Source organism: Pararge aegeria, chromosome 22 (genome assembly GCF_905163445.1).
Source record: "Pararge aegeria chromosome 22, ilParAegt1.1, whole genome shotgun sequence".
NCBI lineage: Eukaryota > Metazoa > Arthropoda > Insecta > Lepidoptera > Nymphalidae > Pararge > Pararge aegeria.
In genome coordinates this window covers 1,988,593-2,005,810 of record NC_053201.1, presented here as the reverse complement: position 1 = coordinate 2,005,810, position 17,218 = coordinate 1,988,593, and the positions used below count along the sequence as shown (strand labels likewise).

The 17,218-nt window shown below is 37.6% G+C and overlaps 2 protein-coding genes across 8 annotated transcripts in view; one reads left to right on the top strand and one right to left on the bottom strand.

Moving 5' to 3' along the window:
• Window positions 1-9,939, bottom strand: part of LOC120633822 — a 95,217-nt gene extending 85,278 nt beyond the window's left edge. For both annotated transcript variants that reach the window (XM_039904180.1, XM_039904181.1), the window contains exon 1: window positions 9,582-9,939. In XM_039904180.1, coding sequence (XP_039760114.1) covers window positions 9,582-9,636 — 55 coding nt within the window. In that variant the 5' untranslated portion in view covers window positions 9,637-9,939. The remainder of the gene's footprint in view (window positions 1-9,581) is intronic.
• Window positions 9,940-15,271: 5,332 nt separating this feature from the next.
• LOC120633633 (calponin homology domain-containing protein DDB_G0272472-like) overlaps window positions 15,272-17,218 on the top strand; it is a 78,414-nt gene continuing 76,467 nt past the window's right edge. For 3 of the 6 annotated variants that reach the window (XM_039903910.1, XM_039903909.1, XM_039903908.1), the window contains exon 1: window positions 15,272-15,602. In XM_039903910.1, coding sequence (XP_039759844.1) covers window positions 15,557-15,602 — 46 coding nt within the window. In that variant the 5' untranslated portion in view covers window positions 15,272-15,556. The remainder of the gene's footprint in view (window positions 15,603-17,218) is intronic. The other 3 variants (XM_039903911.1, XM_039903912.1, XM_039903913.1) reach the window with 1 other exon arrangement.

Genomic DNA, 17,218 nt, shown 5'->3' with positions numbered 1-17,218 from the left:
GAAGATAACATAGGCTACCTTTTATCCCGGGAAATAAGAGAGTTCCCGTGAAAAAAAAACCTTGATCCACGGGAACGAAGTCGCGCTAGTAAATTATAAGTGTAGGAAATTTCATACTCCTCCGTACGCGAAATTTTCGTTAAAAGGGGTACAAAGTTTTTGCTTTACGTATCATAAAAAAAAAACCATCCTTTTGCGTGAAATACTTAACTTTATTTTTTCCTTTAATAGTTAACAACTTTAATAGAAAACGAATTGTAATCCTTTTAATAGAATTTATAATAATATAAATAAAGGATATAAAAGAATATAAATTGATGTATTGCACTCGGTTCAATCATAATATTTTATATTCCTCGTCAAGTTATACTAAGAAAAGTCATCAACGCGTGCTTCGAATGCGAGACTTTAAAATATTGCACGCTACATTCCGTGTAACAATGTGGAATGGAGTAATACGGGGAAAAAACCTATGTTAAATTTATTCTGTGAAGATATTCGGCTCTTTCTTTATTTTCAACTTTATATGTAACAGCGTAAAAGTAGGACTTGCTGATATATTTTATGTGCGATTTAAGTAGTGTTATATATTCTATTCAATGCCACGATGAGCCGTTGCTGCGTGAAATCATTTTATAAGTAAGAAGATAACTTTGAAGAAGGTCGATTAAGCGTTCTGGTAACATAGCATCATTATCATATTTCTGTTGATGCTAGTTAATATGCAATAGCAGTAATTCGGGGCTATGTTTGGTATCTCAGAAAAAAAGCCGCCACAATTCGTTACTTTTCGTTATCAGAACAAGGACGGCATCCTTGATGATAAGACGGCGTTCGGGTTTTAACAGTATGATTAGCGTAACGTATGATTTTATAATTTAGTTAGTTTGTGTGTGTGTGTGTGTGTTTGTGTGTGTTTGTGTGTGTGTGTGTGTGTTTGTGTGTGTGTGTGTGTGTGTGTGTGTGTGTGTGTGTGTGTAAGTGAGTGTATGAATAAGTGTTTTTTAAGCGTGTGTGTCTGTTCGTGGCAATGTATGGGATTCAAAATTCATAATATGTACATTTGGTGCATCAAAATCTGTTCATAATAGTTTAATTTATGAAACAACTCTATAAGTTTTTTGCAGTTATTTAACATTTAATAAATTTTCTGGTAAATGGTTGGGAAGCAAATTTAGTTCTACTTGGAATTGAATGTAAAACCACCATATTTCTTCTGGTTTTAAGTTTGCCAGTACTGTAAGGTAATTTTTTATAAACCTACTTTTAATAATGATGGATGATGAATTTTGATTTCCTGTGGTTGAGATGATGATTATAATGATGAGGAAAACCCTGACAAGTTACCCGCTACTCTACCACCTTAGACTGCGTCTTTACTACCAGATGATATTGCAGCCGAGGGCTAACTTGTAGTGGAATAAAAAAAATATTGCCCGACCCTCATGGTCCATGGTCGGACATGTGGTCTGCTAGGTCAACGAAACAGTTACACTTTCCAATAAATACAGTTCAAAGTAACACAGAAAAATACATTTTATTGATATTGTGCTGTTTTAAAATTTGTAAAGGTAAACAAAACTGGATCAAAACCGGTCGAGATGTGTGTCATATCGGCTGAGCTGAGCTGAGCTGAGGCGTGATTGCGCACCGTTATAAATGCAATTTGGAATAAATGCACAAACATTCAATTGAATCGCGAACTGGAACGATACGAAGTTTTTGTACAAGTTTTAAATGACCATGCTTCGATCGTGTCCATTTTTCCGGTTAAAATAAGAGCTTAATCGGTACTAACATAGTGAATGCCAAAATGTGTATGTTTATAGTTTATCCTTTCTTCACATACGCTTAATAAGCAACTGATAAAGTAATTTTAAAAAGTGGGTAAATAGTTAAGCTTCTTATAACTATCAATTCATATTAGCCAATATGAATTTGTAGTTATTACATTAGAAGTTGTAATTAGTAAAGGTGGAAGTTGTATTGTTTTTATGTAATAATATACACCCTGCCAATAGGTTTCTCTCAGTCCTAATCCTAAGGTTGCCTGGAAGAGATCGCTACTAAGCGATAAGGCCACTTTTTGTATCCTACTTTTTTAGTTTCCTCTTGCTGTGTCCATTGAATTTTTCTTTTTGTGGCGTACAAATAAAAGGTATAAATATATTTTAAAAAAAATTAGCCAGATATTTTATTAAATTTTTTAGGATTTTGAATTAAAACATAGTTTTCAAGAAAAAATTAAAATTACAATTGATTAACAACTATTGTTCATGACATTGAGTCGGTGGGTATTTCGATATAAATAAGACTGCATTATCTATACACTTAAGTCCTGTATGGACTCGATTGATGCAAAGTCATTCTCACAACCCATTAACTGGATTTAATATAGAGTTAGTTAAAAGGACTGAGAGTAAAATTGGATACTTTCTATCCCATGAAAACAAACGTTTCGTTGACAAAAGACGTTGAACGCGTAAACTACCTAGTTATCAACATCCTTAAGACAGGCTATTAATTTAATACGTGTGAATTATTGCAATTACAATATATCCACATTTAATTGTGATCATTATTAGGGCTTCCAAACAAATATTCGAAATTGTACAGGTTTTTGTCTGATTGTTCAAATATCTCTTGGAAACTGTTAATTTGGTTATCACATTCCTTTTTCTATTGGCGTGCATTCGCCCTGAAGTTGGTTCAGTGGTGTCAAGATATTAACCCGAGTGTATACTTATTACCCTGTGGTGACTCCTCCCTCCTCCCGCGGGTGTCGTACGAGGTGACTAGGGGAACATAAAGGAAAACGGGCAGCAGCGTCCTCTGTGCTACAACTACCATCCTACTGCGCCCACCAACCCGTCTGCCTTGTCTTTTGTCTCTGAAGCGTGGGAGGCCTTAACTCCAGCAGTGGAGTTTTATAGGCTATTGATAATGAGGATTCGTACTTATAACATGCAGTCACGTGGCTGCAAAATTCTGCATTTCAATTCCACGCGAGTATTCATTCCATAGTTTTTCCTCAGTACGGAAGTTTCATCATCTGGGAATATAATTAATGCTGACATAAGTGTTATATACAACTATCTCCAATATGACACTGTTGGGTTCCTACCCGCCTCCTCAGCATAAGAGAGAGGGATAGTACTTAAACCCTACAAATTATTCTAATGCAAGTTTGTGGGCTACACTATTGTACAATTCTACATTACTGTAGTTGTATGTTTAACAATTTAAAAAAAACCCAACATTAATGATAATGAAAAGGTTTGACTTTTCATTTGATACCCCATTTGGATCATCCTTTCAAGAGCTACAATGCTACAGGCAAACAGACAAGCATGCACACACACACACACACACACACACACACGCACACACACACACACACACACACACACACATATAAAGAAAACGAGTACGTACTCGTATTTCGTCATTAGTTAATGACTCGCAGGGCACGACTACTTTCACGATGGCTACCAGGAAAGCATAACGAGCAGTGGCCATTCAAAACAATAAATCATTTGTTACTGACTCATCAACACTGCGCATAATAATACTACGGCTTGTTTTTGTAATCATTTAACTTCACTTGTGTGGTGGTACGTTCGGGTAAGGTTTTTTATAGTAATTATTGACGGACCCAGCAGATTATCCACCTGATGAACAATGACCAGAGCAACATTTCGCAGGACATGCAAGGAAAGAGACAAAGTGTCACCGTGTGCCCATCATCAATATAAATAAAAATAAATAAATATACTACGACAATACACACATCGCCATCTAGCCGCAATAGATGTGTGTTATGGGTACTGAGTTAGCTGATGAATATTTTTTTATGAATATAATACACATAAATACTTATAATATACAAATAAACACCCAGACACTGAAAAACATTCATGTTCATCACACAAACATTTTCCAGTTGTGGGAATCAACCCACGGCTTTGGAATCAGAAAGCAGGGTCGCTGCCCACTGCGCCACTCGGCCGCCAAAAATATAGTATTTGTGAGACAAAACATTGCCTTTATAAACGAAAAGTGGACATAAATAACTGACTAATTCGAAATGGGCATAAATTAGTGGCATCTGCGAAAAGTACAGATTATACCTTTTTTGGGATTGACTATATACTTTTATGATTCCTAAGGCAAGTTTAGACGATTTATTAATGTGTTAAAACACAATTAATAAATCGTGGGAAGAGAGCAATATGCTGAGTTTTTTGCCGGTTCTTCTCGGTAAAAATTAGAATCCGCCTTCAGAACCGGCACAGACAGACTTAGCGTTTTAAAAGTGCTTATAAACTAGACTTACATTCAAAATATAAATTCAAAATTTCTTTATTCATGTAGGCCTATCACAGGCACTTATGAAGCGTTCATACATATTTGTTTACATAATTGTAACGGGATGGTGATAACTTCGTTCGCCAACTTAAATCTAAAGCTACGAGGGTTCCAAACGCGCCTTTTTTGTTATCACCATCTTCCAGTAAATTTATATTAAGCTATGAAGCTAGAGCAATTCACACCCAAGCTTTTTTATCGTTTAAATAATCCTTAATATTTTAATAGGATTTTTCTAATATCTATAAATAAGTGAATTCTGAAAATGAACGTAGAATTTGAGGCGTAGATATTAAGCCTCGTGTTCCTGTAATTACACCCTTTAGACCGGAACAGAGCATTGCAACAATGCTGCTTTGCGGTAGAAATAATTATGGCGGTAGTAGGTCTACTACCTCGGACGAACTTTGTCAAAAAGCTCTACTACTTCCAAAGAGACCAGAATGAAATTTTGACGTGACAACGTCTTATAATTCGAACGGATTCGGCTGCACGCACGTAAAAACATGACGCATGCGGCGTTACCTCGCTCTGAGGCGTTCCATTCAAGGCTTGAAGTGCAAGCGAGAGCGCAGAACGAGCGACAAAGAGGCACAGTTGGGCTCCGCGTTCGACATCTGACTCTCTCCTACTTGAGTGAGCGATGCGTCCGCGTGGACAGCTTCTATACAATAATACATTTACATGTTTTCGGCAAGGATGAAGTGCAGTGAAAAGTGAATGTGGTGGTGGTGTCAATTGTTTATAGCAACGATAATATCTATCAAACAAATAATATTAATATTTTCTTTTAAAAAATGCAACCATTCCATCAGTATTTTCTTACGACGTTGTCACGTTCAACTATCGACAGTAAGCCGACTTTACAGACAACCAATTTTTTTAAAAAGGTAACCGTTAAGGAGATATCACTATTGTTAATGGGACTCAGACCGTGTCTCAGCTAATTCTTTAGGTCAAATATCGTGCTAGGGTTTTACGTTCCATATGAATTCTTAGTGATAAATTAACCGGGATTATATAGCATGAGAATTTTTTGAAAAACCCAATACCCAACATTTACCCTGACACTAGAATCGATTAGGGCTAAGTGACATAAAAAATAATATGATAAGATAAAAAAAAAATTATATCATTTATTGATATTCATTTTTTTTTACAAAAATTATAAGAAAAAACATCCACCCTCCACTTGCGGGGCTCTTGAATGCCCAAGCAACCGGCGGTCAGGGCTTCAGATTAAGGAACATCCTGACAATACGCGCCGTTTCAAGGACTACTGCCTTCTGTATCCGACCCTTGATCCAACAACCAAGCGAAAGCTTCTTAAGATGTTTGTCGAAGCTTTTCGCGAGAAGAACATTGACTGAAACGACGATCGGAACAATAACTGTCGACTCAAGATTCTATATGGCGGTAATCTCGGTAATCTCGATTAAAATTATTATTATACTTAACTCAAATATTGTATTTTAAACATGATAAATTTTTATAACTTAAAAACAATTACTTATTCCAAATATTATTGCACAATCTATAATCGAGGTACCTACCAATCAGATATGTTTTGGAAGTCTTAAAACATGGTAAAACAAAGTCAAAATATGGTCATAATATTTTGACTTTTTATGCTTTTTTTTCGAGCTTAATAATGGAAGCACTTAGATGGATATTTAATGTAAATAAAACATTTAATTTTAAATTGAATGTAAAATGGAATTGTTTTTTGGTTTACATAAAAGTTTTAGGTACCATAAGCCGGAAATACGCATGACTAAATTGTTTTTTATATTAGTGTTACTTCTAGTTGTTGGCATGTTTAGAATAGAATATATCACAAAGCCCTAGGTTCGAATCCGTTCGTAATTATATTATGAAAGTTAAGCTGAATTTGCTATAGAAGCAGGAGAATCTGTATGTTATAATTACACCTGCGTTTTGCGAAGTATAGCAAATTAAGCTTTATTTTCATAATATATCACGGATTTTCATAAATTAACGCCTGCTTCTATCCAACGTTCGCAATAAGTGAATTTCTCGGAGGGCACGATCACTTTTCTCCTGATGGCTACCAGGAAAGCATAACGAGGCTATTGGTGGAGTTGTAAAGTGGATCTAAGCTGTAAAACCCTCTCTCCTAAATTATGACAAAGGCCAGTCCCAGGAGTAGGAAAATTATAGGCTGGGGAAAGTGGGGATAGTAAACTTTGACTGTGTATACTCTTAACTGTGACAGTTTTTTTAACAAATTGTTACAGTGGACACCTAAAGCTGAGCCCTACTCATTATCATCATCGTCATCATACCAAACTATTACCGGCCCACTACAAGGCACGGGTCGCCTCCCACAATGAGAAGGGGTTACGGCCGTAGTTCACTATGCTGGCCCAGTGCGGAAAGGTGGGCATCACAAACCTTTGAGAACATTATGGAGAACTCTCAGGTATGCAGGTTTCCTCACGATGTTTTCCTTCACTGATGTTGGAAGTGATATTTTAATTACTTAAAACGCACATAACTTCGAAGTGTAAAAGTTAGAGGTCAGTGCCGGGATTCGAACTCGTCCCCCCGAAAGTGAAGTCGTAGTCCTACTTACTTGGCTATCACCGCTTCCTTCTAGTTAAAAATAATTTGATTCGAAAAGAAAGTTGTCCGAGAAGGTCTGGAATGCCGATGCTCAGAGAGATTTATGCTGCCTATATACTTTCAATACCTATTTTGGAGATTTGAAGGAGAATTTTGCATCGGATGGTCATAGCTTATAACAATATACAGAATAATACCTACCTACCTAATCTATGGATGGAAACGTCTGAAATAAGTGATTATTATTATTATTAATATCGAAATCGTAATCGTAATCTGTGGATTCCTAAATTTTTAAGTGGTGAAACGTGGTTAACACTAACTCTTAAGGTGCGACTTTATTCGTCTGTCATTGATCTGTTTTAACTATTATAACCTTCCTAGGAAAAGCCTAAATCGGATGGCTAATGATTTGGGTGATGCGTAGAGAAAAAAAACGTTTCACCAACTCTTAGATGATAACTAACGACGTTATGCGCCATCTAAAGTTAGGTTAGTAGTGGTGAAGTATTTTGTGACACAGCTATTCCGGGGAAGTATTATCGCAATGCATATTTCTGCCGCTAAGCAGTATTGTTGCAATGCTCTGCTCCGGGCTGTAATTTCAGGTACATGAGGCTTAACACCTACGCCTCACATTGATGGATACAGGAAGGCCTGTTGCAGGACGTGCTCCTTGCATTTCTTGTGAAGTGTTGCTCTGTTTATAAGCAATGGTTTTTCACTTATCATTAATAGATCTTCAGCAATGCTTCTATTTTTATGTTTCTATTTTTCTTGTATAATTCTTAATGTGGTGTACAAATAAAAAAATTATAATTATGATAATAATGTACCCTCTACGCACGTTTCGCTCCGTAACCGGAGCATCCGCAGGAGATGTTGACTTCACATATTCATTGTAAAGTCAACATCGGTTTCGGAGCGAAACGTGCGTAGAGGGTATATTGCCGAGGATCGGTTTGGTATGGAGTGTACGGATTTAAGAAATTATAAACTACACCATGATTCTCCTGCTGTTCGCGGAGTATTGCGAATTAAGCTTAATTGTCATAATACATTATGGATTTCCGCAAAGTAACGCCTGCTTCTATCCAAAAATCTGAAATTTTAAATTTCCAAATTGCTCCTGCCGGACATCGAACACGGGACTTACAACCAAAGCGCTAACCGCTGCGCCAGGGAGGTCGTAAAAAGATTTGACAGTGTTTTCAAAAATAATTCCAGAGGCCATACGGTTTTAAATACTAGAATATGAAATGTTTAATCTCAAATTAAATATTACGAAATTAAAAAAAAAATGTTCACGGTTAAAATAATTATAGCGGGTTTATTGTAGCAAGTAGTCACTGGCTGCATTCGGTTAATTAACGCATTAAATTCATTAATGTACAAGTATTTAGGTATATTAAAATTAAATCGTCTTAAAGTTTTTTCGGGAAATCGTGTAAAGTAGCATATTAATTGATTGTTTAATTAACATTTTCTACTAAATATGCAAAAAAGGTTGCAATTACATTAGCTTAATTAGCGGCTATTGGGCGAAGAATAAAGTTTTGATACCCTAGCGGTTAGGTCTTTTAGGCCACCCAGTTTTGGGGACCTAGTTCGATTTTTAACTCTATATTATTTATTATTATCTCTGTTTATTTGTCCACAACACCAGACTAAAAAGAAGAAAAACAGAAACATGAAGAAAGATGTAGAAAACAAAAGGCGGCCATATCGCTTGATAGCTAACTCTTGAGTCATGTATTATGTATCAATTTATTTATTGAAACAAAAATATAACATATTTTTTAGGTTCTTCGCACCCTTAAACCTTGTCGACTTACGTTTTTAATTTATGAAATTAAATATCACTTGCTTTAACGGGGAAGGAAAATATCGTATAGAATCCTCCATGCCTGAGAGTTCCCCATAATGTTCTCAAAGGCGTGTAAAGTCTAGTGGTATCAGCACTTAGCCAGCGTGTTAGGCTTCGCCCTAAACCTAAGCATTATGAGAGGAAACCAGTGCCCTATAGGTACCTGCCCTTTAGTAGATCGAAGGATGTAAACCTACCACGCTGCTGAGCCTTAATAAGTTTAATTCACTTATTCTTATTTCAAATTAAAATTCAAAAATGTTTTATTATTGTAGACCTTATCACAGGCACTTATGAAACGTTCATTCACTTACCATGTTAACACTAACGTTAGGTGATGGTGATAACTGCATTCGTTAACTTAAAACTAAAGCTAGGTTCCAAACGCGCCCTGGTCTAAGAAGAGCCCACAACAAACTTAGCCAGGTATTTATTTTTGTTACTTGTCTTGTCTTTATTAACGTGAGTAAGGCAAACACCTCTGTGAACAGTGGAGTGGAAATATACCTAAAGATTTTTGATCACCAACCCGTCTGCCCCGCGCTGGTGATTATGGGGAAACCTTCCAGTTGTTACAGAGAGGCCGTTAGTTCAGCAGTGGACGATTATAGGCTATAGATTAATATTTTTAATGAAATATAGGTATGCTATATTATTCTGTTGCGCGGGAAAGGCCCATAAATGTGAACCCAAACAAGATTAAAACGCGGCTGGTATCAATTTTCCTAGCATTAGTACCTAATAAGATTGTTTGACTCACCTGTTAAAACAGCCAATAGAAACAAAAATCCACCAAAAAAATGTGAATACTTCATCTTTATAGGTACACTTTCACTGAAAAATCACTTGAACTATTCACTATTCGTAAATAAATTGGCTAATGTTGTCAAAAATTCATACAAAATCAACATTAAAACATCATAATAAAAACCATTTTTTACCACAATCATTTATGTACACATCATTTGTAAAGTTTTATAATATTTTTGTCATATTTTAAGTTTTTTAAACGAAATAGATCGCATTTTTCTTACGGAATTTCGAGACGTCAGTAAAACTTTTCCCGCGTGGTCGTCACATTCGAAAGTCAAACGTATACTGTCCGTATCACGGTTTAGTCAAGTGCGACTTGACGATGTAAACGGTACTATAAACCGGCCGACTTATAAAGGCCTTGTACGAAACGTTCATTGCGTTTATACATTCATTCATTAATTCATTCATGTAAAAGCGCGACTTGCTGTTAAGAGCAGTACAGAGCTATCGCAGACAGTAACAAGCCTCAGCTTTGAACCGTTATTTGGAGAATGACATTACCGCTTCGTACATTTTTCCATTTCAAATAAAGTCTTATGAATTTATTTATTTTTATTATTATTATTAAAGCACAGGTTAAAAATTTCTTTAGTGCCAATCATTTAAAAGCAGTTTAACGTATATTTGCTAAATATAAAATCAAAGGTATATAGAATAATATTTTATGTTATACATTCTAAGTATGACTTAGTTTGTGGTTGAGTCTTCTAGACCACGGCGTATTTGGAATCGTCCCAGCATTAGTTTTACACACAAGAATGGAACCATTATATTATGTCATCACCATCACCACCATAACTTCAACCGATTGAAGTCCACTGCTGGGCATCGGTCTCTTGTATGGAGTTCCAAAATCCACGGTCCTGGGCCACTTGTTTCCAGCAGCTCCCAGCGACTAGTTTGATGACGTCTGTCAACCTCGTTGAGGCCGACCAACGCTGCGTTTACCAATGCGGGGTTGCTATTTTCACAACTTGGAACCCTAACGTCCATCGGTTATCCGAGCTATGTGCCCCGCCCAATTCCCATTCAGCTTTGCGACTCGCTGAACTATTTCGGTAACTCTGGTTCATCTACGGATCTTCTCATTTCTACTCACGTAGAGATACTCCAACATAGCTATCTCCTTCGCCCTTTGAGTGACTCTGAGCCATCTTATGCGTCTTATAAAACGTCTTGTTTTATAAACTGGGTAAATAACCAAACTTTTGATAACTATAAATTCATATTTGCTAGATATTTTATTATATTGATTAGGATTTTACAAATACGCTAATAATTATTAATAAGTGAATAGATAGTTTTCAAGAAACAATAAAAAATTATTTTTGATTAATTATCAATGTTCAATACATTGAGTATTTTGACATTTTCGATACACTTCAGTCCTACATGGACTGGAACGATGCAAAGATGCCGGTGTCTTACTCGTTCATATTTTGTCTGTTATTTCGTTCGTAGAAGAAACAGAGATATCGAAAGAGTCGTGAAGCTGAAGTGGCAGTTGGCGAAGTACATCGCTCGGTGAACCGATTAATGTTGAACTACCAAAGTGCTGGAATGGCGACCTCGCATCGGATACGGTGGACGGATGGCATCAAGCGAGTCGCAGAGAGCGCCTGGACCCAAGTTGCACAAGACCGTGGTATTTTGAACTTCATGCAAAAGACCTATGTCCAGCAGTGGACGTCCATTGTTTAACATGATGATCCAAACAATTGGCAATTCCTACGATAAAATATTTGCGGTTTATATTTTTCGTATGACCTTTTCTTTTTGGTCGGGTAATGTAAAGTTTAGCTCGCATGCATGGGCGCGGAGGCCTGCGTGTAGCTTTAATTGGAAATCGGCGGGTTAGTAACATTGAACTCTTGGCTCTTGCATTATTGAGATATCAACTCTGCGACTTTGTAAGAGGGCCGGTACTACGCGATTTGTTTTATTAATTTGTCTAAGTTTTGCCCGTAACTTCGTAGACACATTAGTCTGTGTGGATTTGTTCTCATTATCTAACCATAAAAGGGTATAAGCGGTTATAGCCTAGTGGGTTACGATTGGGCTTTCGTTTTGTGGAGATCGAGTTCGAGCTCCGACACGCATCACTGACATTTCGGATTTATGTGGGTTTTTAATTGAAGCAATCCTGTAGTGGGCCGGTATGGGTTGATGATGCTGATAATTATGAAAAGGTTTGGACACATAGCTCGGAGAACCGCTGGGGTTCAAAGGTGCTGGAATGGCGACCTCGCACGAGTAAACGCAACGTTGAAAGACCCTAATGAGGTGGGCAGACGACGTTAATAGTCGCAGATAGCTGCTGGACCCAAGTTTCAGAGAATCCATGCTGGTTACCTATGTACATTTACAGAGTGTAAGTACATGTAAACTATTTTGTTTTTGTTCCATTTAAAAATGGTTCTTTTTCTGTGGTTCCCGAATAAACGGTTTTCTTTATTTCCTTCTTTTATGTCCAGCAGTGGACGTTTATCACTACACATTACTAGATCCGAACGAGTTAAATGTAAGTGCCTACTCTCCTTTATCTTTTTTCCACTACAAGTTCGCTCTTAACTGCATTCTAACCGAAACACACATAAAAAAAGTAAGAGGCGCGTGCTAGGATTCGAACTCGGCCCCTAAAAGTCTCTTACTACTAGGCTATCACCGCTGTCAGTATAGTTAGCGGTAAAACAAAAAAAACCAACACATTACTCTTTAAGTAGAGGAAATATTCTTCCCGGAAGCAAGTTAGAAGTAACGGATTGCGTGATTTCTCTTTCGAAGGCGATTCGACTGTCGTTTCCGATAATTTGATACCTAACTCACTGTCTTAAAGCAAACCCCACACATGTGCGTCTGCGTAGCGTTCTGCGTCTCTTGCTTATCAAGGCCCTCGCAAGAATGCTTATTTCTGCCGCGAAGTAGCATTGCTGTGTTCATTTTCTCTTTCGAAGGTGATTTGACTGTCGTTTCCGATACTTTAATAGGTACCTACTCAATGCACTGTCTTAAAGCGAACTCCACCCCTGCGCGTCTGCGTTGCGTTTTGCGTCTCTAGCTCATCAAGGTTCTCGACGCAGAATGTCTGTGGTCATGAGGCTTAACACCTACGGCTCAAAGTGATCAACTCACGGTGGCAACTGGTGGAAATGTTCCTTGCATGACCTGCGAATAACACACATATAAGCAGGGCAAAACGCCTTGTTAGCAAATCTGCCTTTGTATGTGCATTTAGTTAAAGATAAAAAGGTATCTTCGTTCAGACTGGTCCTATGCTCGATCTGTGGTCGGTATAAGTTGGAGTACAAATTCAAAATGACAGGAACCCAGTTCAAAAAGGAGGGTCATACAAAATGGCGGGTACAGAGGAGTACAATCAGAAATGTCAAGGGAAGATTGAATACGTTGTCTCTTTCTCTCTTTGTAGTAAATTAACAGTGGGATATAAGTTCAGATAGATTGATGTTTGAGTTTATAATGTGCCATGTTGTAATTAGATACTTAAACGATTAAACGTTGTAAGAGATGCTTTTTTTTTTTTTGCTTTTTCGGAAGGACATTTGCCGATAACCACCTGAGGGGTTGCTACGGCGTCACCGGGGGAGTGGGGCGAGCGCGAGAGTTCGCCAGGCTCCAGAAAGAGGCTCAGAAGAGCCCCAGGGGAGAGTGGGAGACGTCGACCCGAGGGTGCCTCCTGAGAGGACTCGGACCTCGGCTCGGTTCGACGTTAATCTGACTGTTGGTGGACTTTTGGACTAATCATTGTTTTGTCCGAACGCCCTCGTGACCGTGGTAAGGATCCATGTCCGGATGACGTCAGAAATCGGGGCCCTCGTCTTCGCCGGCGAAGACGCTGTGTTTGTTGCGTGTGTGTGTGTTGTTGGGACACGTTGTCGGTAGTTATTTTATCGTCAGGGTCATCAAGGACATGCTTCGGACGTCGCCGCTTTGGCTCGACGTCGGGGACGGGGGTATAAGTGGACGCCTCGACCACTAGGGGGTTGGGGTGTCGGACTGCTTGTAAGATATGAATAAGGGGTTTCTTTTATATGTTTACCACTTACCTACCATATCAGTGAGCCATTCGCTTGGCCCGTCAATTATTAGGTACTATAAAAATAAAACGCGCTTATTGGAGGCACGTTGCGCGCCAACTTCCTTGCTCTTGGTTGGTCGCACGCTCGACGCACTCTAACGCCGCTTAGGACGCAGATTTGACGCCGAGGTTTGGAATTGCCTTAACTTATGAGTTGTAGAATATTCAATTTGTTGTCGAAATTCTATTTACCTACTGCCTCGGTAAGGCCGCGGAATATGATTAGGTCGGCTACTGATTTTTGCAATATGGATAATGGATATAACACTCATATGTGGGTTCAGGAAAACCCCGATTTGATCTTGACCAGACCACCAAGCGAAAGGTTCTGGAACAGGCGATTAGTCGCTTAATTTAGCACTTGATAATAATTATTTTTTCTAATGCTCTAGACGTTTACTATGTAAAGGGGAAAATGGGATATGTTTGTGAACTAGCAACATTCGCGGGTCTGCAGTAAGACGTGCTCAGGGCGTTATCTCTGTTTTTTGATACAGTGCATTGCATGCAATTATGGCTGCATGAGGATTCTGTACGTTCTTAATTCTGTTTTTAAAATTAAGAGAATATTCTTCCAACAACAAAACATTTGAACAACGGTGCCTACGTGTGTTTATTCTTCTTTATTTTATTTTTATCGGTTTAATCGTAACAAAATATATATCTATTATTACACATTTTTCTTTTTTTTTTTTTATTATATAATACTTATAAATTATATTATTTTATAGCATACCTATCCATAGTTTTTAAGCGTCGCTCTGTCGGTGCTTACCGTCCAAACGTCAGGCCTGGCTTCACGGAAGATCAGCGCTGTGTCTTTAACAGGTACTGCAAACATGCTGAGTAAAGACCATTTTGGGATCAACCGTTCCTATAATGAGATTTAGATTATTCAACCAAGTCCACCCATTAAACGACATTGGAGACGAGTGGTGGGCCTGAGGGCTATTTACCTTTCTTTTCAAACAACTGTCCTACCTTTACAAATAACGCTGTATTGTAGCTGTTGTAAATTCCTTTTAACTATATTGAATACATCCAAACAATACAAAACAATAAATTCTCGAACTCTATATTTATTGTTAAAATATATATTAATAATAGAAAATATTATGTGAATGTTAACGTCATAGTATTTTCTTAGCGTCATCTAGTGGCGAAGCATTGAATTACTAACCAACGTTTCACGTTAGAACTATTCAAGCGCCATCTAATGAAGATATTTCAAAATACATTTCTATGAAAGAAATGGCACAGTGGCACAATAATTTCATCATTACCAATTATTTTCAAGGTTGTAGTAATAATTATATACAATAAATAAAGATTGAATGATTTAGGAACTATGATAATTGCATAAAATGTCAAAAATAGTGGTAAGTTGTGTCGATAGATGGCGTAAAACTCTGGAATAGAATAAAAATGGCACAGACTAAAAATATTTCTTCAATAGTTAGATGAATACAGTTAATTTCGTCTTTCAAAACAGCTGAATTTTGAAAGAACCCTAGTTTTAGTTCAACCTAATAAATAATCAACACTGTTTAGCAAAGAAGCCTACGACTAACAGTAGTTTAATGGGACTATTTTCGTAGTTTATTTATTTGGATTAGCGGTTATTGACGCCATCTTCAGAGATTGTTCGCCAAACGCCACCAATCGCCGTTCATACGTCGCTGGCAGTGAACGGAACGAAGTGCCGTCGTATAGATCTCTGGCTGGTCGTGTCTGGCTGAAAATAGTGAACGAAGTATGAGTTTTCGAAATATGTTCGAATAAAAAAGTGAACAGTGACTAGTGAGTGACTGTCATCTAGCAAGATGGTTGATGACGTGAAAGATATTACGGAAAAAGCTGAAAGTAAAGGTATTATGTGCATTTAAAATCGATACGTGCCGTTTTAAGTGTGAAATGTGATCGAAATCGCCTAACCCTAAACCGCGTCGTGGCCCCACGTCGTGGGTTCGTGCACAGCTTTCGAGAATGTCCCCAATGGGTTGCGGCCGACGCAATCCGATGTTTTGTTTTTCATCTGCATTTGGACGTCTTTTGACGTCGTGGTATGTTCTAATATTAGCTAAACGGCCACCAGACGGTGTGATGTGCGCAGGAATGTGCAATGAGCTCTAGGACCGCGGACCTCCTGTCATTTGCTCATCGATGGTACACTCGCCAATATTTAGCCGGACTCCCTGCATAGTTACCGTTATATCATACGTAACTATTGTAAAAGTGATAAGTACTGCCGCAATACGATCGGTTACTGCAGAGTTTTGTGCTAAACTTTACTAAGAATGTCTTAAATGTTCTAACAAAGTTTCTTGAGTCATACAGTCAATACGTAGTCTGACGTAAGTGCGTTATTTTGCATGTATGTGCATAAAATTTTCGTGAATACACACATCTATACATTTACGCTGCAGCCTGGTTACTTTCTATTATGGACAGTTATCTTATCAGTTTAATCCTATATCAAACTTTTCCCCTATTGCCATCACAATTGCATGTCCTATCTCCCATTAATATTGCACATGTAAAATACTTATGATATACAGATACTTGATCATCAGATAGTATTATCTATTGTATATTGCTAATAGGAAATATTATGACCACCTTTATAGTTAAGACTTAATGTTTAGGTTATCTCTTTTATGATAACCTTGTATAATGACACTGAATAGGAACTGAACACAAAACTCAAAATATTTTTTGAAATAGGCAGCATAGTTCCTGATATTAGAATGTTTTAACTGTCTGTCTCATTTGTATCAAAAAGTTTGTTGACTATATTAAACAAAAAACTAATGAAAATTGGGAATTTTGCCAAGTAAGTTTAACCCCTCTGGGTATAATAGCATAGTCCACTTCCTCATCCCAGAACATACTGTCTCCTGGTTGACTGTACCTATAAATCATGTAATAATAAGAAATAACTTTTCAAATGAATCCTTCATAGGATTCATTTGAAAATCAAAAGGAAGGCTTTGAATCCTTTTTCTGAGATATAGGAACCCTGTGCTCTGCGATTTTGATAATCTGTGTCTGTTTGTATGTCAGACAGTGTGTTGTCATTCATTGCACTGATATCTCCGTAATCAAGGTGATCATCATCGCCATGTTCAGCCATTTAACATCCTAAGTTGGCATAATATAAGCACTGCTGAGTCTGATCCTATCTTATATGGATGATGGCATACACCTTTCATGCTGCTCCAATGATGATTGGTGATATTAACCAAGATTGATCACTTAACATGCTGAGAGGCATGGAGATGAACAATGCCTATGTGGGAATCTAACTCGGGACCTAGTAGACCAAAGAAGCAGGCAAGAAACCCTGCCAGCACTTCAACATCAAAAGTTTACAATTTTACAATCATTTTTCTATTATTAAAGGTCACTGGAAATCCAAAATATGTTTAGAATCATACTTTTGGTACGAAAATGAATGTTTGTCCTGTTATTTACACTGCTACACT